The 26,492-nt window shown below is 38.8% G+C and overlaps 2 protein-coding genes and 1 long non-coding RNA gene across 6 annotated transcripts; 1 reads left to right on the forward strand and 2 right to left on the reverse strand.

Moving 5' to 3' along the window:
* Nucleotides 1-3,637: 3,637 nt before the first annotated feature.
* Nucleotides 3,638-10,845, reverse strand: LOC131307402 (C2 and GRAM domain-containing protein At5g50170). 4 transcript variants are annotated; one of them, XM_058333888.1, is made up of 10 exons: nt 10,256-10,845; nt 8,392-8,440; nt 7,232-8,361; nt 6,956-7,138; nt 6,607-6,890; nt 6,316-6,432; nt 5,034-5,296; nt 4,729-4,903; nt 4,206-4,478; nt 3,638-4,117 (listed from the first exon to the last, which is right to left on the reverse strand). In XM_058333888.1, the coding sequence occupies exons 1-10, from the start codon at nt 10,602-10,604 to the stop codon at nt 3,911-3,913; spliced, it is 3,030 nt and encodes a 1,009-aa protein (XP_058189871.1). In that variant the 5' UTR covers nt 10,605-10,845; the 3' UTR covers nt 3,638-3,910. The 4 variants fall into 4 exon arrangements, with proteins under 4 accessions (XP_058189871.1, XP_058189872.1, XP_058189870.1 ...); XM_058333889.1 differs by having other exon boundaries at nt 6,607-6,785; nt 7,232-8,440; XM_058333887.1 differs by having other exon boundaries at nt 7,232-8,440; nt 10,256-10,844.
* An 8,716-nt stretch (nt 10,846-19,561) lies between these two features.
* On the forward strand, nt 19,562-20,035 carry LOC131307404 (uncharacterized). The gene is made up of 2 exons (XR_009194118.1): nt 19,562-19,704; nt 19,804-20,035. It is a non-coding gene; the product is annotated as an uncharacterized LOC131307404 (long non-coding RNA).
* Nucleotides 20,036-23,796: 3,761 nt separating this feature from the next.
* LOC131307405 (protein PAL OF QUIRKY-like) lies at nt 23,797-24,667 on the reverse strand. The gene has a single exon (XM_058333891.1). It carries the CDS (start codon nt 24,529-24,531, stop codon nt 23,959-23,961), a length of 573 nt encoding a protein of 190 aa, XP_058189874.1. The 5' UTR covers nt 24,532-24,667; the 3' UTR covers nt 23,797-23,958.
* Nucleotides 24,668-26,492: the final 1,825 nt, after the last annotated feature.

A 26,492-nucleotide genomic window follows, 5' to 3' on the forward strand; every position in this document is an offset into this window, starting at 1 on the left:
TTCTGCTTATATTCTATTTGTTCATTTTCTAGGTTAGAAATTTCATACTGTATCAGAGCTGCTTTGCTACTTCATGTTACATACTTCCATCTTCTGAGAGAACAAGAAGCTCCAAGTACATAAGCTAACTCAGGAGGAGGGGACAACGTCCACAAATCCTTCCGTTGCGATAAACGAGAAGACGAACGCGTAAAGTGTTAAGTATAGCCAGACTTGAAATTTGCTCGCGCACATTGAATAGGATTTCCAGTCGCAAACTTGTTGAGACAATTATGCAGTGAAAAACACACTACATTTTCTTCTCTATGATTTCCCTATAACTTTCTTCAACCTTGGAGGAATTCCTCCATGAGAGAAACACATCTTGAAGCAGTTCATTTCGTCAGATCGAACCATTTGCTAACAAGATCTCTCTTTCCACCAATTCAAGAATGTGCTTCAACCGATGAATGAACTTCTCAGTTACTATGTTTCTTCTGATTCTCTGTTCAAATTTGGTACTTTTCAGCCATATGACACCAACATAGATGTCCCATTTGCATGAATTCCGAGCCGAAAGAACAGAACTCTCAAACATGGAACTGATTAGCAATCGCAGTGATATGAGATGGAGATTTTACACCAGATAACCTCGCAAAAACCGTTACTTACGCGGAAGTGATTGCTGAATGGGATGTCATGTTGGGCCATAACCTCGTTTACAATCTACCCTTTTTCCATTTTGAACTGGAGTTTTCTGCTGTATGCAGGTAAAATTGTCTTATTTTGTTGTGGACCCTGGCAGACCTTTGGGTGTTTTGGGCTATACCCTTGTGGTGTATTTTCCAACTCTTTGTTGGATTCCCTTCCCCTTTCCCCGTTTTTAATAAAATTTCATCTTCTGCCGATAAAAAAAAAAAAAAACAATTCCCTTTCCCCGTTTTTAATAAAATTTCATCTTTTGCCGATCAGTAATGCTACACACAGATTTTGTGCACAGATTTTTTGTGGGGCCCACTACGGGTTTCACACAAATAATCCGAGCCGTTCATTAAATGTAAAACATTTTTTCAAGGGCCCCCGCAAAAAATCAGCTCAATCCGATACTCATAGATGCTTGATTCAATCATTTAACTTTTCATTCGAATCTCAGGATAATGAAAAGTTAAATGATTGAATCAAACATTTATAGATATCGGATTGAGCTAATTTTTTGCAGGGGCCCTTGAAAAAATGTTTTACATTTAATGAACGGCTCGAATTATTTGTGTGGGACCCGTAGTGGGCCCCACAAAAAATCTGTGCACAAAATCTGTGTGTGTAGCATTATTGTTTGCCGATAAAATAAAAAAAAACAATTCCCCTTCAAAGATTGAGAACTGGCGCTTAAATTTGTATAACATATACGCCTTTCAAACGCATCTGGCTTGATATGCTCCCAAGCCATGGTGACACTACCCAGAGTCCCAGACAACCACAGTTGCCCATCACTTCGTACTCTAAGTCTCTTGCCTCGAACATTTCCATCACCCATGTAAATTACTTGAGAATATAAAGCTAAGCAAAATAGTACGGATTATTAAAAAAATCCAAGAGAAAAGGAAAAGAACCGATGACGTTATCTTCTTCTTTCCTTGGGCAGGCAGAGAGGGGATATCAAACGCCAGTACCGGTAAATGTCAAAATGAGTACGTATATCTACAGGCAGAGAGGGGATATCAAACGCCAGTACCGGTAAATGTCAAAATGAGTATGTAAACTCTAGACATCTTGGCACCTTCAATAACCAAACAGGACTGATTATCTTCAAGCAAAACTGACTTTCCATCTTCTTCCTGCTGCTCTTCTGCAATTTGGGATTTCTGGTCCGGAGACAGAGTTCTTGTCCTCCACAAAGCCATGATTGTCCATCGCTTTCTTTAACTGTTTCAAATGGGGGAGAAATCTTTACCTTCTTTCCAACTTCCTTTTCCATCTTTGTTAAGTACTCCAATCTTTTAAGTGTTTCAACTCCATTGTTATTGCCCAAAACTATCCCGAGGTGCAACTTTGACCGGGAAGACTGAGCAAGTTTTCCCTCAAGGGAAACTCAGATGTCTTTGATTTTAAGAAATTTATCTCTGCATGCCCAAGTGAGGCAGCCTGGTCAAATGTACCATCAAAATCAAAAACCGCCGTGGTGCCAAAGCGCATCCTACCCACCACTTAGACCAGGGCGGGGCTCAGATACCATTTGTAACGACCCGACCCGACTAACCATGGATCTTCTTTCGGCCCAAACACTTGGCCTGAAAAGGTATACCTAAGAAGGTACCATGTAACCCTAGGTGGGTGTTAATATACCTACCACATGAGGCTTTAGCTCCCAACCAATGTGAGACTAAACGCTCACATGAGGCTTTAGCTCCCAACCAATGTGAGACTAAACGCTCTCAAACCCCCAAATCCGAGGTATTACACACACTAAAGGTGTAGTGTTAAAAGTTTCCTAATGATTTGAACTGGCAATTAAACCCTGAAGATTTGGCATTTCCTTCAAAATGTCACTCAATTTATTGATCAATTCCAAGACAGTTCAGAACCTGCTTCATTGATCAAATTAAAATCCCGGCAGATCAACAATCAGTATAGAAACATAGAGGCATTTTCTTTTGTTTTTTGATTGATAAGAAGTTATTTTGACTACATATTGTTGTCCTCCATTCATCTTAATTCATTTCCCAGAAATCATGATCCTTCAAAATATAACTTAAGATAATGAGTCTTTCTATTGAGATTATGGGTGCTGTAGTGCACCCCCGCACTACACGTGTAGTGTGGCCAATCTGGCCGTCCATCTCGGCAATGAACAACTAGGATTTGTAAGAATTCGAATTAAATCCAAGCCGTCCGCACCGAGATACACGGTCGGATCAGCAGCACTACACAATATAGTGCGGCGGATGCACTACAACCCCTCCCATTCCGAGCTTATGTGGCACATTGCAAGTCTAATGGATGAATAGGGTGCATTATGATACTCCTTTGGTCTCTTTTTAAGTGTTCAGCTTCGTAACTCCAACTTATGAAGGAGACGTATCATTATATCTTTCACATTAACTTTTATCTCCACTTTCTCTACTTACCCTTTATGGAAACACCATCATTAAACATTTACTTACTAACTTTTCAAAATGAAATCTACTTTTAAGAGCAAAAAGAAAAATATACTAACTTTTACCTACTAACTATACAAAATAGACATTTATTAAGGGACAGCCCGATATGGAATGCTAGATTCTAAAAAAGAGACGGAGGAAGTAGTACATTTGGATGGGGCAAATTTTCAGAATGCATCCTGCAGACAATTGCTATATATTTTATAGATTGGTTCTTAGGAGTATTATTTTAACCAAAATTTCAAAAAAATTGTGAGATCTATATTGATCTATCTTGCACCCAATCAAGGCATGCCACTTGGAGGCTCTGAGAGCCCTTTGGATAAAAACACTATTGTGCTCAATATATAGAAGTAGTTTAGATTTCAGGTTTCATCACCGCCGAGACCGGAAACATGCACGCATACCTTAAGCACAAATATTCTACTGAAAAGCAAAGGTGGTAAGGCGCTTATGCGACACAAAACCCAAGTAAGAATTCAACTACTACTAAGCCATTAAGGAAAATTAATCAGGATGAATGTCGCGAAACATCAATGATATGTGCGAGAAGGAAAATTAATCAGGATGAATGTCGCGAAACATCAATGAAATATGCTCTCGCACATTGAAGAAGTTATCCAATTGTGAAGTACTTGTTGAGACGATTATGTAGGGGAGAAGAAGTTAAAAAAGAAAAGAACAAACCAAAGCGAAAGTAATCTACGATTTCCCTATAACTTTCTTCTACCTTGATGAATTCCTCCACAAGAGAAACACATCTTCAAGCGGCGTCAGATCGAACCATTTGCTAATAAGATCTCTCTTTCCACCAATTCAAGAACGTGCTTCAACCGATGAGTAAACTTCTCAATTATGTTTCTTGTGATTCTCTGTTCGAATTTGCTACTTTTCAGCCACATGACACCAACATAAATGTCGCATTTGCATGAATTCCGAGCGGCAAGAACGGAGCTCTCTAACTGGTACCTAAAATAAACCTGCATCAGAAGAATGGAACTGATAAGCAATCAGAGCGGTATGGGATGGAGATTTTACACCAGATAACTTCGCAAAAAGCGTACTTACACGGAAGTGATCACTGAATGGGATGTCATGTAGGGCCATAACCTCATTTACAATCCACCTTTTTCCGTTTGGAAGAGGAATTTTCTGCTGTGTGCAGGTAACTTCCCCACCAAAGATTGAGAACTGACGGTTAAATTTGTAACATATACGTCTTTCGAACACATCTGGCTTTACAAGCTCCCAAGCCGTCGAGACATAACTCAAGCAACCACACTTGCCCATCACTTTGTACTCCAAGTCAGCTCCCTCAAACATTTCCATCAGTGATTTCATCTGTACGACAGTTCCCACACAGTTTCATCACCTATGTAGACATTAATTGAAACTAAATTCGATACAAAAGAGGAAATATGTATACACTGTCAACAAGAAAAGAAACAGAATCTTCCTAGTGCAGGCAGAGAGAGGATGTCAAAGTTCAAACACCAATACCAGTAAAAATGTCAAAATGAGAGATATCATCTAAAGTTGGCATATATAACAAGGACTAGACCCATTGGTAAACAAAGCAGTGATTGCTTACATCTACAGCAAGTTCGACGGAGTACACCCTAGACATGTTGGCATCTTCAATAACCAAACAGGACCCATTGTCTTCCAGCAAAACTGACTTTCCATCTTCTTCCTGCTGCTCTTCTGCAATTTGGGCTTTCTGGTCTGGAGTCAGAGTTCTTGTCCTCCACAAAGCCATGATTGTCCTGTAAGTACAATACAACACAACACAACAATCCAATTGCTTTCTCAAAAATTATGCATAAATGTTAAATGCATTATCTCTTCTCAATGACTAGTAATGTGAGGCTCAATTAATACTCTTTTAATTCATACCTACTGGCTACATTGAATGAGACGAATGATATAAAATAGAACCGAAGCCGTCCTTCTTCATCTTGAGACTTTGCACCTTGTCTGGCGTCTAGACCCCGACCTTTACGCAGAACTACAAGCAACTGAGGGCTGCCCACGGATGATAGAGATGGGGGAAGTACTTGAATATCGTCGATGTCCTCCCAAAGAAAGAAAATTTTGGTTTTATGTCCAAACAAATTGGCATAAAACCCAACAATTCTTGCCGATAGGAAGAGGCGCCCCTGCACCCAAATGATGCGTGAGACCAAATCCTAGAAACTAAAAGGCAAGCAGGTTAGATAGGGAATTTCATCCCTATCAATAACCAATTAAAAATTGTAAGTCTATGTTTGGTTGAAATGAAAAAAGTAACAAGGCAGTGGAAGTGTAAGAACGAAAAGCAAAAAGCAATAAAGTTTTCTACATGCACTGTCCAATGCTAAATGAGAGTTTTGTCAGAAACTGGCAAACATTTTTTAATTGCTATGCACGTGTAAGAATTCATTTTACAATTTTGGCTAGATTCACGGTATCCATACACTTGTACAAAAGAAGGTTACATCTAAGAAGAATGGACACAAATGCAATCCTACATTGCTTATATTTTCCGATTTTTTTTTTCCTTTCTTCGAAGCCAAACTGCAAAATACTCATGTTATTGTATCACCCCATCAAACGGGACCCACGGTTTGTCCTACGTAGACCACAAGGGCATATTAGTTGTCAAGGCACCACGACTAGGGAATGGATCCATGATCTGTTTTCCAACTCATCTTAACTCTTGAGGCCACCTATGCAAGATAAGCATGGTCTTCTTGGGTCTTGGCTTTTCACAGTTCAGGTGTATGGTGAAGTATACATAGACCCAGGCTTTCCCCCAACAAAGGGTTTCTCGTCATCAAAAAAACAGAACATAATACAAGTACATTATGATTCCAGTAGAATTTTGATGTTTTTGCTTAGTTCTGCTAACACTTGGTTAGATTGAAGGAATTTGAGATTAGAAAGAGCTAATATCCTTGCACATTGACTGCCTTTGCTGCCCCTACAGCTTCTAGATCAAATGCAGTTAAAGACTATGTAGCAAAGCAATTTTAATGGGATAGATAAAGGCCTCACAAGTATCCAATATAAGTATACTTGGTCAATATTTCTACTACAATATACCGTATTGTATTTTATTTTACTGTTCAAAACTTTAGAACCTCCAAAATGCAATTTCTTTTGACATTCAGTAAGATGTGCTCATCTGTATATTTACCTGCAATGGCATCTTTCTTTTCAAGGAGCACGAGAAATCACTGATGAGAAATTCTTCAGGTGGTAATCCAAAATGTTTTTGGAATGTTGAATTTCTGTGAGGTGACCGAAGGTTCAACTGTCAAGTACGCATTGCAAAATCAGATTAACACTTCAGATGAAACTCCAAGCTTAAGTTATGGAAACTACAAATTAAATGATGCTCTGATTGCATCAATTGCTGTCGAGTCGAGGCAAGGTAAAGGTAAGTGATAGGAGTAATGAATGACAAAAGGGGGAGAAAAATCTTTACCTTCTTTCCAACTTCCTTTTCCATCTTTGTTAAGTAATCTTTAATTGTTTCAACTCCATTGTCATTGTCCAAAAATATCCTGAGGTGCAACTTTGACTGGGAGGACTGAGCACGTTTTCCCTCAAGGGGAACCCAGATGTCTGCCAGTTCTGTGGATGTGTGCTTTAAGAAATTTATCTCTGCATGCCCAAGTGAGGCAGCCTGGTCAAATGGACCATCAAAATCATAAACCTCCACATCTATCACTGAGGGGGGTTCTTCAGCAGCATCAAACTCAAGTATCTCTGCATGAAGTATGTATAAATTAATAAAAAGGGACTTTAAAAAAAAACAGAAGTAAAGATCGTACCATTCCATTGAGGATCAAGAGTTTGAAGCTTAACAGAGCTTGTTCTCGTTCTACCATTGCAGGTGAACACCACATAGGGATCCGGGAACCCCGTTGGATCCAACAACGCTAAGTTTGTCCCCTCAATCAAAGCTACAGTGAGCACCCATCCTTCACCTTGAGCTTTGATTCCATTATCATTTACTGACAAAAAAACATTGGCGAGAGTGAGCAGAAGGCGCAAAAGCGTTGATACAACAGTTCAAATAATAATAGGGATGTTGTTCAACTGTTTACCTTTTTGGAACCTAGCTTGTACAAAATGTGATACCCTGTTATAAACACGCTCTAGTAAAACGACCAAAATACCACAAGTCATGAGCTCTCCAAAACTGTCTGGCAAATCAAGATCATAAAATTCCAATCCTTGTGGCTCCCCCGGTCTACAAAGTAGAATATGCACAAATACATACAAAGTCACAAGAGAAGCTGAAACCACAGAGAAATTCCAAAAATAAGCAGTTGCCAGCTCCCAATCTGACTGGTGCTCCATTTTCAAAGTTTCCAACATATGATCCTTGTCTAACACATTTGTCGAATCGAGTGTTTTAACATTCTGAGCCAGCAAGCTGGCAAACTGATCGAAATTCTCCTTTAGTCCTTGTCGAGCTCCTCCTTCAATCATGCCCCTCATCATAGTATTCTGAATGAAGTTAATTCCCCAAGATACTACAAGACAGGAGGATTCTTCTCCGGAAGATTGCCGTGGACCAGGAATTATACTATAAAGAATTTGAATCTTGAATGCATTACCGTATGGAACATCGGGTGTGCTCACGTTTACATCAACAGCAAATTCGCTTCCATCTGCCTTGATATAGGATTGTTCCTCAGTGGCCTTAGTAGCCTTAAATAACTTTGTTGGCGCTTTTATATAGCTAACAACCCGCGTTAAAGATGCCACGTCTCTGTCTTCTGATTTCCACATCCAGGGCCCCTCATGGAAATCAGCTGTTCCTTGCACGTCCACCAGATCTCTCCTGAACTGTGAATTGGGAGCGAAAAGGTATGTATTGAGATCTTTAGAAGGCACTGCATATGTCTGATCAAGAAGAATGCTCCCTTGCAAATTTTTAGGCATTTCAATGTCATTACTTATTGACTGCATCTTTTCCATAGCTTCTTCAAAGGTACAGCAAGATTGGGATTCTTCGGTGCAATCCTCATAATCAGAAAGTGAACTGGACTGCTCTGAAGAATCGTCACTTCTAGGGTTAACGTCATTTCGATGAAAAAGCTTCTCCAAATGGCCTGCAATATCTTTCATTTTTCCCGAAAGGATCTTCCGAGATGGACCTGTGTAGCTAAGAATATCCTGATACATGACATGGGGACTTTTCCATTCTTTAGAATCCCTATTCCTAGTACGTGAATGTTCATGTGAAAGGTGGTCAGCGCATATATCTTGGCCTCTTCCATGCAGAGAAAGAGCAAGAAGAATTTTCCCTGCATCCATGAGGGAAAACCATTTTTAATTGGCAGAACACACAGCTCTGAGCTCTTTCTGCGTACACCATATGATTAATCACAACTCTTGAGACCGCATTTTTTTACTTCTCTGAGAAACCAATGAAAAGGACCGAATCATTTTATTTAAATTATTGTCCTTTTTTTGTTGATTAACTTCAATTTACTCCCGACATCAAAAAAAAGAACCCCCATGGCACCAAACAGACCAAACACAAGCCATAAAGAAAAGCATTTTTGACAACTGACATAGAATCTCCAATTACTCATGCATTATTGTTCTATCTCATTAAACAACACAACACAACAACAACAGAATCCATGTAGTCCCCAATCATTGGGGGTATGGGCGGGAGAGGATTGGAGACAGACCTAATCTTTGGTAATATGCACAAAGTGGCTGCTCTCAGAATACCACTGAAACAGTAGCCCCCATACCTATTTTGTTGCAGAACCATGCCCCCAAATCAAAGCCAAATGGCATCAGAGAGGATAGGCCTAAAAACCCAATTCTATCTCATTATACGTTTATTGTAAAGGGAAACTAACCAATCTTTAAAGGCAATAATGCAATTGCACCTGCAATTTTATGCCCAAGGCCCTCAAGTCAGCCTCTCCTGATAAATGGTGTTGATTTCTGAGTTCCTCTAATCTAGTATAAAAAGTACTAGCAAGTTTGTTAGTATCGGGTGTTCTTTTGAAATAGCATTTAGTTAGCAATGATAAGTTGATAATTATCAGTTCTTGGGGAGCATGTTTGATCTCCCATCAAAAGTTTGCTAAGCATTTGTTTTAGACCCCCTGCAATTACAAAGAAAAATTCACAATACAGTTACTCATACAACTGGTCCTTCTAAATGACTCTGAATTAGAACATCCAGGGCCGACATCTAATACTACCCTCGCCCAAACAAGTAGAACAACAAACTAGTTGAATGGACTCAATTCCACAATCCACATTATTGTTGACCTCTAACTCTTTCAATGTCATTATCCCAAACAATTAGCAAAGATGAACGATTAGGAACATGTCCTGTAACTGAAGAGTCAGTTACTCCATCCACTCAAAGCTGTGTACGCATAAGTATAACAAAATGGGCTAGAGCTCCATCCCTGTGGAATGTCATGGACTCCGGATGCCCAATGGACGACTGAGGTCTACCAGCATTCGCCAATTAAAGCAACTGATACACACAGGGAACTCCGAGTCCCCGACAACCAATTACCAACAAGCACATTCGAAGTTCCCAAACCATTCACACTATACCATCTTTGAAAAAATAATCTTGTAGCAGCTACGCATTGTTTCTTCTTAGTTATTGGCCAACAATGCTACACTAGTAGAAAAGTAAGCCCAAACAATACATATAATTCAGAACATGTGGGCCTGAATCTTTCTTCTTCTTTTTTTTCAGGAAATCCCTCTGGGTATCTAATATTTCTGATTTTCTTCTGAATGTTATCTCCCTCCACCTCTTAAAACCTGAAAACTATCCTAATGAGACAGTCCTAGGTACCGAGCCAGATTATCGTTGAATTGTATGTGTCTCAATTCCATCTAAATGCCCATTGTCCAATTACTCAAACCTCATTATTCATGCCAAAGTCCTAAAATTTCCTATACACACACCAGACAGGCAGACACATAAATTGATCAAACATCAAAGAACCCATCAGTTATTACCTAAATAAAAACTACTCTTATCCGTTTACAGAAAAAAATCCCACATTTTAAAGAATACCACAAGAAAGAAAGAAAAAAGAGAAAGAAAAAGAAAAAGGAGGGACACTAACCACAATCTTTGTTTACCAATTTTGAAGCCTTGGGCTTTTCAAGAGAAAACCAAGTTGGGGGCAAGTTGTGATTTTCCTCAGCAGCAATGGACCGAACCGGAACTCGAACCCGACCCATAAAATCTGCTGACACATTGAAGAAGCCAGAGTCATCTTCATGGTGACACACAGAGACCACAAGCTCATCTTCCATGTCATGTACCCTAAAAGCAAACTCCTCATTCCAAGCAGGGTTTAAGGTGTCCTTCAAAACCCTAGTCTTGGACTTGAATTTCCCAATCCGAAGCTTCACGTACGTGTGCTTTGAAGCCAAATCTCTGGCCTCCAGCACGTACACGTACAGCCTCATGTTTGTGCGAGTGTGTGAGTGATGGGAAAAGGGTTGGTTTGGGGATGAGAATGGCTTTTGGTGTTGGTGGGGGTGTGGGGAGGAGAGAGAAGGGTTTCGGTGAAGCCATGGAGGAGAGACGTGGGGGAAAGAGGAAGGTGACACGAGGGGGGGAAGTTCTTTATGGAGGGAGAGAGAGAGAGAGAAAACCAGTCGGTTACATTAAGATAACTGATTTGTCATCTGATTGGCTCTTTGGGAAAGTGGATTGTGATTTTGGCAAAAAGTCTTTCGAGGTTATCTTAAGTACTACTTCTCAAAGAATTCAGCGGAAGCAGTCATGAGTATTTATTTTTGGTCGAGGAATTTGATATCCTGAAAACAATAAACGTCAAGAAATCTATCCTCTGTTTGGGAGTGAGGGCAAACAAAAGAAAAATGGGAGAAAAATTTACCATTCATTATCTTAGAATTTATTCTTTTTTCTTCTCTTTCTCTTGTAAGCAAATAATGGTAAAGAAAATTTTGAACTTTACCTTCTTTTCCCTCACTTTCCCTTTTCATTTGGCCAGTTTGAAACTTGAAGAGGGAAAAGCAAATGACCTTGTCCCACAATGGTATTTTCTCACATCTTACATATGAAAGGTAAGGGATTGATTCTCGTCAAGAATGCGATTGCTTTGTATGGTAGTTGATGTCCTTTAGACTTGACACACCTGTATGTCGCTTAGCGATATCCCTTTCCAATCTCTTTGAGAGTATATTAGACATCCATTGAGTGACAAAAAAAGCAAGGGAAAGAAAAAAAAATTATTAAAAAAGAGAGTGAGAAAATCAGAGAGAAATTTTGTTATGCCCATTAATACTCTATTTGGTCATTTTTCTCTCAAATCAAACATGGAAGAAGAAAATTTTAAACTTTTCTATCTTTTCTTTTCCCTAAGTTCCAAACAATTTTAACAAATGTCAAAAAATAGTTTGAGTAAAAGTTATTTATTGTTAAAAAATCTGGCCCCATCCAGTTCAAGATAAGATCAAGAGTCAACTACCACCTTTCTTAGCTCATAAGCGTCGCCTTTTAAAATTTCAGGTGTGAAAACCTTAGGGTTATTTGCAAGAACACCCCTTCAACTATCACGTTTTGTCAACACGGCCCCCTCACGTTTAAAACTCATCAACCTCACCCCCTTATCTATCCAAACTCGTCAACTACACTCCTTCCGTCCAATTCTGTTGAGAAATGTTAACTTTTTGGACGGGAAAAAAGTATTTTGGAAGGAAAAAAATTATTTAACCCTAAAATGCCATCTCCCATCTGTTCTCTTCTCCTCCCCCACTCATCTCTTATCCTCTCCAAACCCAAACCCAGATGTACCCAAAATCAAAGACAATCATCTGCCCCAAACCCAGTTTTCGACTTCCACGCGCCGCTTTTAACTGGAGCATGAAGCTTACTTTTGAGGTTTCCGGCGACGTTCCAACCGGATCTTGAATCGTCTCGACCAGACAAACAAGACCCTATACTCCAAACTTTCGTAGGATCTCTCTTTCTCTGATCAACCTTGGAGCCTCTACCGCCTCCGCCCGCCACCGTTCAAATCGATCGTACGAACTCCTCCGGTGACTAAACTCAATCACGTCACCACCAACGTGATCATCTCAGTGAGGCATACCTAGACCACTGATCAAAATCGATTTTCGAAAAGCTTCGATTTTGACCAGATCTAGAATAGTAAATAATGGAGGTTCCGTGTTTGATGAGGCAAAGAGGTTGAGATTGACATTGATATTCGAGTCGAACGACTCGTCTCTTAACCCAGCACCGATGACGGGCTTCATCCAGCAAGCATTCAACATGGAAGTCAAGGGCATGGCCAGGACCGTCATGAGCGGGTTCAAGCCGGAGCTGGTACCGGTCTACACCGAGTTGGCCAACGAGTTTGTCGTGTTCGACCGATGGTTCGCATCCGTCCCTGCGTCGACCCATCCCAACCGGTTCTATGTCCACTCGGCCACCTCCCACGGCGCCTCCCGCAACGTCAGAAAAGATTTAATTAATGGGTTTCCTTAAAAAACCATATTTGATTCTTTGGATGAGAATGGCCTCCCAGCTTCGGGATTTCAACAGAAAAGAGGGGAGGTGAGAGTTGTGGTGGTGGGATTTTGGCAAAAATGGGGGGAAGAGAGAGTGGGAGTGGTGGTGGTGGTGGGTGGGAGAGGGGATGAGAGAGTGAGAGACGAGTTTTTGCTAATTTTTTGTTTGTTTTTTTTTTTGAAAAAACATACTTTTTTAATTAACATTTTTAACATGATAAGGGTATCTTAGTCTTTTCTCTTATTTCCGTCCAAAATTGTAACAGATTTGGACAGAGGGGGTGATGTTGCTTAGTTTTGATATTTGAGGGGTGATGGTGATGAGTTTTAAACATGAGGGGATCATATTAACAAAACGTAATAATTGAGGGGATGTCCTTATAAATAACCCAAAACCTTATGCTACCCAGCTTTTATCATGAGCTAATTCATTCGGAGCTTCGCTCTACATGAGCCCTCTGCTTGTGGATCATGAAATTGTCTTAGGTGTACATAAATGGTTCGAATACCTTGAGATATATGTTAAATTCATCAATGAAACAGAGAAATCAAATCCAAATTCATATCTTAGATAAATTGGGTTTTGCACGGTTCTAGCTTATGAGTTTTATTTCCTCAACTTACTTTATTAAATAGGACGTTGAATAGTGGCTCAGTTTTGACAACTTATCAATGCTCCTATTTTTCTTCTTTATAGAGATTTCAGCTTATGTCACTGCCACATTAGTTGTGTTGATATTCTTTCCGTCCCAATTTATTTATCCAATTTCGGTATATCTTTAAAATATTGTTTATATCTCACAATTTATGTTACTTTATATAATTTCAAAAATATTATATTATAGAATTAATTAAAATTTATTAAATAGAATTCATATCACAAATAAAAAAATTATAAATTAAAACATATTGACTATTTTGTAATAGATCCCAAATAAAGTTAATAAACATAAAAAACAAATCGGGGACGGAGGTCAGTTTGACATCACTTTTTAAGACTTCGCATTTGTTTAATACTACTTTATGGTTATTCCCCAAACCCCACTTGTATTGAGACTTCTGTTGAGACTTGAAAGAATGGCATCTGATTTGAGTGTGTTGGGAGAAGTGGGATGTGGTCCATGGTGTTTTTTACATGTCTCGGGGGCATCATTCTCATCTCATCACGCCAAAGGCCAATGGGGTCTAGCTTCCTTTGTGGGGGTCAGGTTTCGACCAACGTTCGTAGTTCAGGATTATGGACAGTTTTTAAATTTTTTGTGGATTAATTTAATAACTTCTCTCTAGTTCTATTGGTTTTATGTAGGAATTTTCTAAAAAATCTAACATAGTATTAGAGTTAGGTCTTGGATAGCTTTATCTCTTGTGGTCAAGTCTCTATCGCCCGAGTCAATCGCCGCACCTCATCAATTTATACCTCCACGGGCATCCAGACTGCATGTGAGGGGTCGTCCGAGTCAAATCTCCTAATTTTCTCAATTCGTACATCCACGTGCATCCGGGCTGCACGTGAGGGAGAGTGTTAGACTTCATCCTTCATCTAAGTCACCCAAGCTTGGTTAATAAAATCTAGAGGCTACTCCACCTATAGCCAATTGGTTTGATGTTGGAACCCTCCAATAAATCTAACATGGTATCAGAGTCAAATCTTGGGTGGCCTCACCTTTCGTGGGAGAGTCTCTGTCGCCTGAAGCAAATCTCCTAGTTAGCTCAATTCGCACCTTCACGTGCATCCGGGCTGCACGTGAGGGAGAGTGTTAGACTTTATCTCACATCGCTCATCTAAGCCACCTAAACTTGGTTAATATATTTTAGAGGATCACCCAGTTCATTAAAATCTCTAAAAGGAAAAAAGAACAAAGGAGGAGTTGGCTTCATCTGCAACAGTGCAAGTGGCATGTATATCTAGCTAAGCGTAAGCGTACCTTGATTACTTGTAAGTCTTTTAAATTAACAACCAGACAAATTAACCTCGAATAATATCACTGTCTTTTTCCTTTCAGTCCTCTCAATCTTGATCAACTTGGGAAGTACTAATTATTTAGGAGAGAAGAAAAAGCCCAATGTCACAGGTTAAAAAGGGCACAAGTTGGTAATATGTCTTCATTTTGTGTGCGAATTGCGAAAAATGCGAATTCTATTAATTCATCGGATTTTATCAAGAGAATTTTGTGTGTAGATCATCGATGTGATAACTCAGCTTGATCAATGATAACTGCGTAAACAAAACAGAATCGTGCAAGAAAAATGGACAGAGAAAAGATGATTTCGAATGAAAACTGTCTATTTTTCCTTAAAAAAATCTGTATCGCTTATGCATATATCGATATTCAAGCTATAAGTCAATGATCCACTTTACATGATTTATAAAATGGGTAATTTTGATCATTGATAATAGTCTAGGAGAGGTCTACAATATCCCACACTGGACCGGAGCGACCCCATGGACACTAAATGGGAGCTTGGTCCATCCAAAAGAGCCGACTATATATTGGAATTTTTTCCGTTCCGTTCCGTTGTTTCAACTTATTTGACCAAATTACCCGTTTCGCCTCAATTGTAAAGCCAATTCGTGAGAGATTTTATCCAGGTTTTAATTTGGCCCTTGCTATTAGACATTATGATTGTTTCTCCGAATTAATTAATCGGGCTAGCTAGTTGACATATATATAGTTCTCGTTATCCTCATTGTTAGGGGTGAAATAAAAACCCGTCAAAACCGAAAAAACCGTACAATGTGGGAAAACAACCTTGATGCTGACAATCCGGCCGGCCAGATGAGTCAACAGCCGACGACGGTCCGTCTGAGCAAGAAAAGAATCTGGATGATTATTCCACCCGGTTTCGTTGGTCTATAGCCGTCTATATGATTTTTCAAGGGATTGACTACTGACTTTAATATTTTTGTTAAAGTCACAGGCATGCAATTGCACAAATTCTCTCAAACGAAATGCGTTATGTCGCCCATTCGGTTGCTAGGAAATGAAAGGAAAGGAATGTCTAACTTTCCTATATTTTTGAAGTGTTTAGTTAGCAAAAAGTTGTGGGATCTACATCTCTAACTTTTTTCACTATATTCAGTTTTCTGTTAAAACTTGTCTTGCGAAACACAAGATTTTGCGGGAATCTTATTATTATTATTTTTTTCTATTTTCCCATATAATTAAACCATTGCTTTTTGACTTTTCCACAAATTTCTTTTATCAAATGAATACATGTAGAAAATACTTTTCCTTTTCCCACACTTCACTCAAGTTTTCTAAGGAACATCAATTTTTCTAGATCAATTTTCTTGACAAATGAACGGAGGCTCACGTAAAATCTACGCACCTCATTAAGTGAACTATTCATATGAACTTCTATCTATTTATTGAACCTTCCTAGACTTTTTCTTAGGAGGTTGTTTACACCATATTTCACCGCCTGTCGATGATCGACCGAAAGGTGGCAATTATGAGAATGCTTCCTATTTTATTATTATTAAGTATTCGTATTAATATTAGAACTAATATTAGTATTCCTTTTATTATTATTTGCATGCAGGACACTTGGCTTGCTCCTACACATGTGGAAGTTAAAAGGACACTTGTCATGCTCCTACACATTTGAAGGGAAGTGGGAAGTTATTTTGACAAGTGGAAGCAAAAGATTGAATGAAGACTAGTGGAGAAGTTAGGAAGTTATTTCCTACGTTTGTTGTTTTCTATAAATAGTCTTTTAAGACTTCATTGTAATTCCTCTCCAACAAATCAAAGTCTATCTTTATTTGTCTTAATTTTTGGCATTACTAACCCATTCGGGTTATAATTAGGAGTAGGAGTAGAATTTCATATTCTAAGCTTAACTTAGGATCTTCGATGTGTCGCTCACGGCGATAAATCAATCGTTGAAGATTGATGGAAGAATCTCTTCCATTCTCCTTCTTTCTTATCATCAATTTCACATTTGACTCGACTGTCATTTCTCTTCCGGTGAAGTCCTGAAATACGGCGTGGAACCACGGATCCGTCTTGTGGAGACATGGCCGCATTCGCCCTTATTTTTGTTGTTGGCATTGTTTCCCGAAATCTCTGTCGATTTCGATCGAGGAAATATTGGTAAACAATTTTGGCGCTAGAAGGAGGGCATCATTACTAAATCGGAAGTAATGGCAAAGATCGACTGTGAAAATGAAAGCCTTCATGTAAGGCTTCAACATTTTGCAGAAACGGAATAATGGCCATTTAATGGCCGACTTTGGAATCATTCTAGAAAAAGAAAAACAAAATTCGACAGAATGAGAAGCCAGTATAATGAGAAATGAAAGCCGAGAAAGGCTTCAACATTTTATTTGTTCAAACTTGGCCATTCGTTGGCCAATTGTTGGATCTAGTATAGAGATCCATTCTGGTGCCTTTCAAGGTTTCATTTATGATAACAGAGCCTGATCACAAAGATTGACCATGAATGGAGTAATCTGTGACCATTTGGCCACGAACGAAACGTGTTAGTATCACAGAAGGCCTTGGTTATAAGGTTTGAATGCTTTACGGATGCAAATGGATTTGGTCCATTTTTTGAATTACAAACCTCCATTTGGCCATGTATATCAAACATCTATACAAGGCTATTATAATCACTTTCTCTCGATTTTGGAATATTTTGTACATATTTGGCCTGTTTTACAAGAAATGAGAACATATTTGGCGAAATTATGAAATGAGAAATAGCCTTCTTTTTGATATGGAGTTTGCATGGGGGGCAAACTTATCTTTAGAAGAGCCAATCATAAAACTTAAGTGGCTCGAATGTTTGAAACTCAATGCAAGTCGTATCATAAAACTAATCAATCGACTAGAGTTTTTCAATTTGGACCATGAATGGTCGAAATAGAAAATGATTCCTCCGATCCATCTATATTGGTTAAGAATGGTGAAAACCTTACCCATGGAGTATGAGTTCAAGCCAATTATATGGCGCTATGAATTGTTGATCGACTGTATTCATATGTTATGAGAGATGAATTTTTTTCAAAGCCTCTTATACTGGCTTTGGTTGAAATATGCCCAGTGCACTTGGGTACAATTATCATCCTCAGTCGATCTTTGTTTAAAACTACATAGATAGTGCTCATTCCTTGTCTACAGTTTTGGGCTAATATAAATGGCTAACTTGGCCAAAAATAGTCTGCATTGTCGTGTATAATATGGCTTTGTATGGACTTTGATTTGCCTATATCTTTGGCTAATCCATACTTTGAGGCGCGATTGACAGTGTACGTCATTGATTTTTGCCATGAATGGCAGGTTTTGCTCTCGTCGATTTGAAAAGACTTGAGTCGAAAATGAATGAGACACACTTTCAAAGCACGGTTCTTGAATTTTTGACCTTTGATTACAAACTTTAATCATGTTTATGGGCCAAAAGAACCCTCTGAAAATTTGTGATGGTTGATGGTTGCCCAATTTTATTTGGTTTTGCCAAATGAACTTGGGGGGCAAAACTCATCTATGTGAAGCCAAATTACGTAAATATAAAAGCATGGCATGAAAGGCCTAAACAATTTATTTGTTTAAGGAAAGCCAGCCCTTCGATGGACAACTATTGGAGGATTTTGGGGTTAAAAGGCCTTAATTGCAAGGCTTCCACATTTCGTTTGTCCAATAAAAGTCCTTCTTTAGGAATGGAAAAATCAGTTTCTGGGATTGTTTGTACTTTACCCAGTACAAGGATTCCAATGAAAGCCTTATAAGGCCTGATATTGTATTCATTTAAAGACAGCCATTTGTTGGCTTGTTCTTGATATCAAACAGGGAACAAATTTGTTCCCAGTCTATCATTTTGGATGCAACCTGTCGATCTTCGACGTAAAGGATGTTCATGCCATTACTATTGGAGGTTAAGCTCCATTGGCCTCCAAATCCAAAAGAAATTATTGCTTTTGGCCCTTATTCTTGTTTCGACTTTGTTTTCCGAAATCTCGGATGAATTCGATAGAGGGAATGTTTGTCGTTTGCTACGTGCGTGTCTTGACGTTTTCTTTATCGAAAGAATCTCAACTCCCATAATTTGATCAAGGGAATGTTTGTTGTATTGCTGCGCGCATGGGTTTGGCCATTTCTTTATCAAATGTTGGGGGAGAAATTAAGTAAACAAATGCTTGTGCTTGATTAAAACTCATGGCATAAATCCTTTTATCGATAGGCCATTCTTAGAGTTTTGATTGATAGGCCTTTATTCGATAGGCCATGTTTTGTTGTTTCTTGTTTCCTTTATGAAGGAATCAAATATGTTTTGGACCATCGATTGGAAATTCATGAGTGCCTAATTCAGAGTTGGGAAAGAAATTGTTTCTTTAGGAATGGCTTATTGGTAAGGCCACGTATGTTCAAAATAATCACAGAAGAGAAGATTGAGTTACAATCGATCTGCTTCAATCGATGAGAAGGTTGAGTTACAATTGATCCGCCTCAATTTATATTTCCCATCAATTGAGGCCACGTATGTCCAAAATGACCCAAGAAGTGGGGTAACTGCTTGCAGTTTCTAGAAGGAAATTAATATGGCCAAATCGACTGTCAGAATGGCCTCATTATACGATGATTTACGAGAAGGCAGTGGAGTTTATGGGTAAACTGTTTTTGGCTCCCAAAAACACTATGTAATCCCTTGATAGATAAAAAATGTCTAGACACTGCTCCATGCTTTTGTACAGTGGAGGGCGGACGATTTGACCAAAGTTTCCGTCAAGGGAACTAATCGACAGAGCCATGTTATTCTCAACAGTGGTTATTAAGCCTTGAAGGCTTTATTGTACCAGTCGAAAAGTGAAAAGGTTGTGTAAAATTTATCTAAAACTCTTCGAGAGTTAAGAGTTGGGAGACATAAATGTTTACACCGTAAAGAGTTATCACCCGTCGATATCGACAGAGGGGTGATTTAAAACTAGTTAAATTATTCACTTGGGTTACGTTAGCTCTTCACCCAAATGAATAAGGGGGGCATTGTTTACACCATATTTCACCGCCTGTCGATGATCGACCGAAAGGTGGCAATTATGAGAATGCTTCCTATTTTATTATTATTAAGTATTCGTATTAATATTAGAACTAATATTAGTATTCCTTTTATTATTATTTGCATGCAGGACACTTGGCTTGCTCCTACACATGTGGAAGTTAAAAGGACACTTGTCATGCTCCTACACATTTGAAGGGAAGTGGGAAGTTATTTTGACAAGTGGAAGCAAAAGATTGAATGAAGACTAGTGGAGAAGTTAGGAAGTTATTTCCTACGTTTGTTGTTTTCTATAAATAGTCTTTTAAGACTTCATTGTAATTCCTCTCCAACAAATCAAAGTCTATCTTTATTTGTCTTAATTTTTGGCATTACTAACCCATTCGGGTTATAATTAGGAGTAGGAGTAGAATTTCATATTCTAAGCTTAACTTAGGATCTTCGATGTGTCGCTCACGGCGATAAATCAATCGTTGAAGATTGATGGAAGAATCTCTTCCATTCTCCTTCTTTCTTATCATCAATTTCACATTTGACTCGACTGTCATTTCTCTTCCGGTGAAGTCCTGAAATACGGCGTGGAACCACGGATCCGTCTTGTGGAGACATGGCCGCATTCGCCCTTATTTTTGTTGTTGGCATTGTTTCCCGAAATCTCTGTCGATTTCGATCGAGGAAATATTGGTAAACAGAGGTATAACTGTCATTTAGTCTTAAATTAGATTAGCTAGCTAGATTAAGAGAATAAGTTATGGGGCCTCGCCCCCCATTAGTTGAGGAGTGGTGCATGGGGACCAAAGTAGGTATATATCACTTTGCTTTGGGCATTACCCGGCGGAATTCCTTCCCACAACTATTTCATACAAACTTTCGCTTACGGGAAGAAGAATCAAAAATTATTATAAAGATAATGACTAAACTATCCGCAAACCTTGGGGCCACCGCACATGCTCCTCTAGATAATTCCCCTCTTGGGAAGATTATTGTCCAAACACCTTTGCGCACGTGATGTTCTTTCTGATCAACATGCTTAATTAATTAATGCACCTCAGTGGGGATTCCAAATTGGCTTTGTTTAAAAAATTGGGATTATGATTGAATCTTTTTTCACTCTCTCTTTCTAACCTTTGCTGGCCAACCTGCCAAGAAAATGTTTAGCTTGGGGGAACAAAGAAACGTAGTATGGCCAACCAACCAAGGCAAGCCATGTGTCTTTTTTCTGGGAAAAAAAAAATGAGACAATGGTTTTATGACTGATCAATTTTAGGTTAGACACACATCCAGGGGTTGCTACAGTGGTTCAGGCGGATGTCCAGACTTTGGGTGTACTCCTTAAGGTCTGGGGTTCGATTTGCCACCGAGTAAGTATTTTTAAGTAAATGGAGGGTCGTGAGTTGTGCGGCCGCGCTAGCTTCTCCGGAAGTTTGGATTGCGCAGTCAGGTCCATTTAGTGACTTAGCCGTAGGGTTGTTCCTCCGTAGCCTGGAAAAAAAAAAAAATTAGTTGGACACATCACATAACCACGTTTCCGAAAAAATTAAATAATTCCCTATGCTCATGCTTTACTGTAAGAAAAGGGTTATCATCTCATTTTAAAAAGCCTGGTTGATTCCGTGTTTATTGGCAGGGGTCCAGGATGATCATGATTTGCGAATTCTCTTCTTATTGCCAGGGGTCCCGAGGCCTCAGATCGAACTAGTCGAATGTGCGATCCAACTTGGGTGCTTTTCGATTAATTCTGAAATCCTTAACTTAACTACTCGGCAAACCTTTCAGTAATCCAAAGTTTGATATGTTTGGCCTCTGCAAATTTTACTTTCATCGGTTTCTGTAACACTTTTATTTATTTTTTTTGAAAGCCATGGTTAAAAGAAATATTTCTGTAACACTTTAACAACGCAACTTTCTACTAAAACAACCAAACATGGAAAAACAAAACTTATGCAAGCGAGGTTCGGCCCCTGCACACCTATCAATTATTCTATTTTTTTACTATATTTAAATTTTTACATATGTTGTTCAAAATGAAGATTAGTACTGTATGATTTAGAGAATGAACTGTAAGACAAATTTCACTTGATCATGTTTTTATAAATGTCTATGGTCCGTATACAAGAAACCTTTGTCCTATGTTTCTCTATTTTGTAGTAATATATAAAGGGAGAAGTGATTTTGGTGTGACCAATTTTTGGAAGCCCCATCACAAAACTGATTTTCGTAATTGCTCTTTCAAAAAATTACTCTCTCCGTTCTTTTTTAAGTGCCCTGCTTTGTAACTCTAACTTATTAAGAAAATATCATCATTATACCTTTTACATTAACTTTTACCTCCACTTTTTCTACTTACCCTCCATGGAGACATCATCATTACACTTTTACTTACCAACTTTTCAAAATAGAATATACTTTTAGGGGCAAAATGAAAAATATACAAACTTTTACCTACAACTTTACAAAATTGACACTTATTAAGGAATAGCCTAAAATAGAATACTAGACTATTAAAAAGTGGACGGAGGGAGTATGTATTTACAACTTCTTTTTTAACGTGCCTTTAACTATATTGTATGCAAAATGATAATCGATTAAAAACCACCCCAACAACCACTTCCTCATTATCTCCGCACATCCTAAAAATATGCAAACACACATTGTTTGCCATCCCTCTAATATCTCGAAAAGCAATGTCGAGGTGCACTACAACCCTGTAGTGAGTTTGCCTTACGAGATTAAACCAATAACTCATTCAGCGAATCATCCGGTCCCTTCACCTGTTCACTCAGTGATCTAATTTTATATTAAACACTGAGACAGATTGGTGGTGGCGGCCAATAAAGCCTCCTACGAAAAGGCAGCACTTGTCCAAATAAAAACGATTACCCAGACTATGTTTTGTTTGATGGAATATTGAGGAGTGGAATAGATTCCTATGGAATGTCTACTTCGATGTTTGGTCCATTAAAAATTGAAGAGATAGTTATTCTATATGAAATTATTATTCATCCAAATAGAAGAATAGCTATTCCATTTGAAAAAAGTAAAGAATAACAATTTCATTCCATCGTCCCTCTATGGAATATTGTTCATGTCACTCACATAATTCCTATAATGTCGCTCTAAATTTTGTATCGCTACTTTTAAAATTTGTTATTGCCTCCAAATTTTACTATTGTCACTCCCAACATTACTATTGCCATTCCCCAAAATTCCATTGCATTGAGATCGATGTGATTCTAACATACCAAACACATGAATTGGAATGCGAATTCTATTTTTGCTATTGATTCCTAGCCACAACCAAACATAGGAATGAGAATAATTATTGCAGTCTCAATTCCCCCAATCCTATTTCATTCTTAATTCCATTTCAATTTATATTTCATTCTATCTAACCAAACGCATCATAAATCGTGTGTGATTAACAATACTATAGGACTCATATTGTCTTTTGTGTCAAATGGCGATTATGGACCAATTGCCCCAAGAGCAACCTCTCGTCATCAAAAAGCTAAGGAATCCATCGATGTCCAAAAAGCTAAGGAAGTACTACTCCAAAGATGATCCCCATTCCCAACCTGTTAAAGCATATTTCTTCTCAAACGTGTGCCAAACCAAAAAGAATAAAGCAGGCCACCTGAACTCTGAACTTTAGTCGTTTGTGCGCTTCACCGTTATTTCTCAAATTATTTTCAATGGCTTCAATTTATTCTTTCCGTCTTTTCTTAAGTGTCCATTACGATTCTGCGTGTCAATTTCGATTGTTTATCTCTCTTCAATGTATATTGTTAAAAATATGTAATATGAATCTTGTTTGATAGATCTAATTTTTTATAAGGCAATGATTTTAAGAACATAAAACACAACATACGTTGTGAGATATAAACTATTGAAAATGACACGCAGAATCTAAGTGAACACTCAAAAAGGGGTACATAACCGAATAACCCTAATGGAATTAAAAATTAGGGCTAAGCAACACGATAAGCGAGGCAGAACGGAAGGAGACAGATAACAGCATATAACAAAACCCTAACCGCGAAAAAGTTCTATCCCGAATCCGATTGGTATGGCCGCCAAAATTCAACAGAGATGAACCAAAATATTGGAGTGAAGGAATTAACCATTTGCAAATAGTATCTGTATATTTGGAGTGAACAAACCAAAAAATTTTGCAAAATTGGCTTTTGAGTGGAGTATTAGGAGAATTCAATTGTATCACCACCACACAAACTACCATGTACAATCGAGCCACTGTCCTCAGATATTTTTAGTTCTTCGTCGGTAATTAATTCTGATGCGGTACAAAGTAGAGATGCCTAGGGTTTGCTAGTTGATAACAACGCACTTTACCACCGTCCTTCCCAACACCGGCCGGAAATCTAATTGCCGGCGACGGATTCCTCCCGGTACCAATTAGAGGCTGCGGGATACGTACGGCGGAGGAGAAATCGAGGCCGGAAACGGTGGACGGAGGAGGAGAGATTGTTTTGAGAGATTCGCGAGGAAACAGCACTGCCGTAATCTTCAGGTCTTTCTGCGTAGACAACGAGAACCGATCGTATTCGCGAACGATCGTAGCGAGGTCCTCGTCGCAGGTGATCGTAACCAAGACGTCGAGATCTTCGGTCGGTAATTTGCACTTCAATGTCATCGAGGAACCGCATAGTTCTACAAATCTCACCATCAGCTCCGCGAAGGTGATGGAGCGATCGGCGGAGAGGACTCTGGTGTGGCCCCCGGCGTAGCGGAGCTTGCCGTCGGTGCGACGAGGGAGGATTTTGCCGCCGTAGCTGTAGAGGAACTTGATCTTTTGGGTGCTGATTGCGTTCTCGTCGGTTGTGTTCGAAATTCTGGTCATGATATGGAGGAGAGAGAGAGAGGAGAGAGTGACGAGGTGGAGACTTGAGAGTCAAGTTGCTTGCACCTTGAAGAATTTCAGGAATGTGTAGGCTGCGTATATATAGAGCTTTTTTAGGTGGTGGCCCTAGGACTCTAGGAGAGAGAAAGTTATACTCCGTATGACTCTAGGACTCCCTTTTAGAGATCAACTCTATATATATATTGAAGGGTAATTCTGTAATTTATTCTTCTTCTTTTTTTCAATTTTCTGAACTCTATAAAAAAATTTGGGGGATTAAAAATTTTGAGTAGTGATATCCGTACTGATGGATAGCATACCGAAACTGTACCGACGGCCGCGCCAGGCCATCTCCGGTCGATCCGAGCCGTCCAAAACTTCTAAAAAAAATGATATGTACACGAAAAATAAGGTGTTTGGATCAAGCACCCTACACACATCAAATGCCGTTGATTCCCGCTTAGACCCCTCTCTCTTTTTTTTAGAATTTTTGGACTGCTCAGATTGGCCGTCCAGTGGCCGGAGATAGCCCGGCGTGGCCATCGGTACAGTTTCGGTATGGGGACCGTCAGTTCCTATAGCTTGATTGAAAATTTTTTGGATCTCTATATTTGGAGACTCAAAAGCTCCAAATCTCTAAAAATGACGATGAGCCCCTTCAAGCTTTCTCGATAAAGTATAAAAAGTTGAAAAAAATATGGAATAAATTACAAAATCTTCCATTAATAAATAAATTTGGTCTCCAAAATAGAGATATAGGTACCCATTAGAGATGCTCATGGCATTAAGGAGAGAGGGTAGAGATGCTCAGAGCAGGAAGGAGAGAGGGTATTCTACCAAATTGTTATAAAACGCTCTTTGAGCAAAGTTACCCCACCGGGGCAGGGGCCCAACTGCAATTTTTTTTTCTCGTTCTAGCTTTAGTTATTTTTTTGAAATTGGTAGTTATAGTTTTACTTGAATCAAACAATTATTGTTTTTATGTAATTGAGTCAACTAGCTCAAATAGTTTAGGCGCATATCAAACATATTTTGTTCAATAACTCCCACTTCAATATTAAATGCCTTTTTTTTTTTGCATCGATACCATAAGGAAACAGAGCAGTTAGAAGAAATTTGAAGTTATGCTGTATCGATACAGGCATTTTTGCTATGTCGATACGGGAGTTTTTCTGCAGATCTTTTCTGTTTTTTGGACTTTCCACTTATGGAATGTTTTTCACTTTTGGTATGTTTCCAGATATTTGGCAGAAAGAGAGGGGCCACTTTATATAAATAGGGCTACCCTCTCTCTCCTTTGTATCTAGCACATTATATCATTTTAAGTATTTTACTTTTTAGAGCTCCATTAATGGCTTTCAAGCTTTCCTGGCAATTTTCTTCAAGAACTTTGGTATGTTTAAGTTGTTTGTGAATTTTCCAAGTATTAAAGTTGTAGCTATGAGTGAGTAGTCGTTTGGGTAAGTATCGGAATACTCTTTTCCAAGGACTTAGGTGGTTATTTGGTTCTCAAACCTTCGGGCTTAAAATCATGATTTTCGGAATTAAATAAACCTAGCCATTTTGGTCCAAGCAAGGGGTGTTAACTCCTTAGTATGTCGATTAGTCAAACGATCTTGGCATGCGACATACCGAGGGCTCGTGGTCTCCTACGTGTTAGATATATTAGCAAAAATAAGTTGGTTTAGTTCTGTTTAATCACATCTTTCGATAAACGTAGTCTTTAAAGCTAAATCTTTCGAGCGTGAGTGTGCAATCGTGACTCTCGCTTGAGTTATAATTGAGAATCGGTAACAGCCTTTGTCAAGGGATAGACGATCCCTAGACTTGCCTCTTTTAGTTTATAAAACTCATTTCTAGTCTTTTTACTTAGTATTTCCACTTTCAAGCAAAACCAAATTAGCCGTCTTAAACGCCGGAACCCACCTTATAAAACCTACAATCCGATTAAGCTATCTTTG

The sequence above is a fragment of the Rhododendron vialii genome, chromosome 11a (assembly GCF_030253575.1).
Source record: "Rhododendron vialii isolate Sample 1 chromosome 11a, ASM3025357v1".
NCBI classification, from domain to species: domain Eukaryota; kingdom Viridiplantae; phylum Streptophyta; class Magnoliopsida; order Ericales; family Ericaceae; genus Rhododendron; species Rhododendron vialii.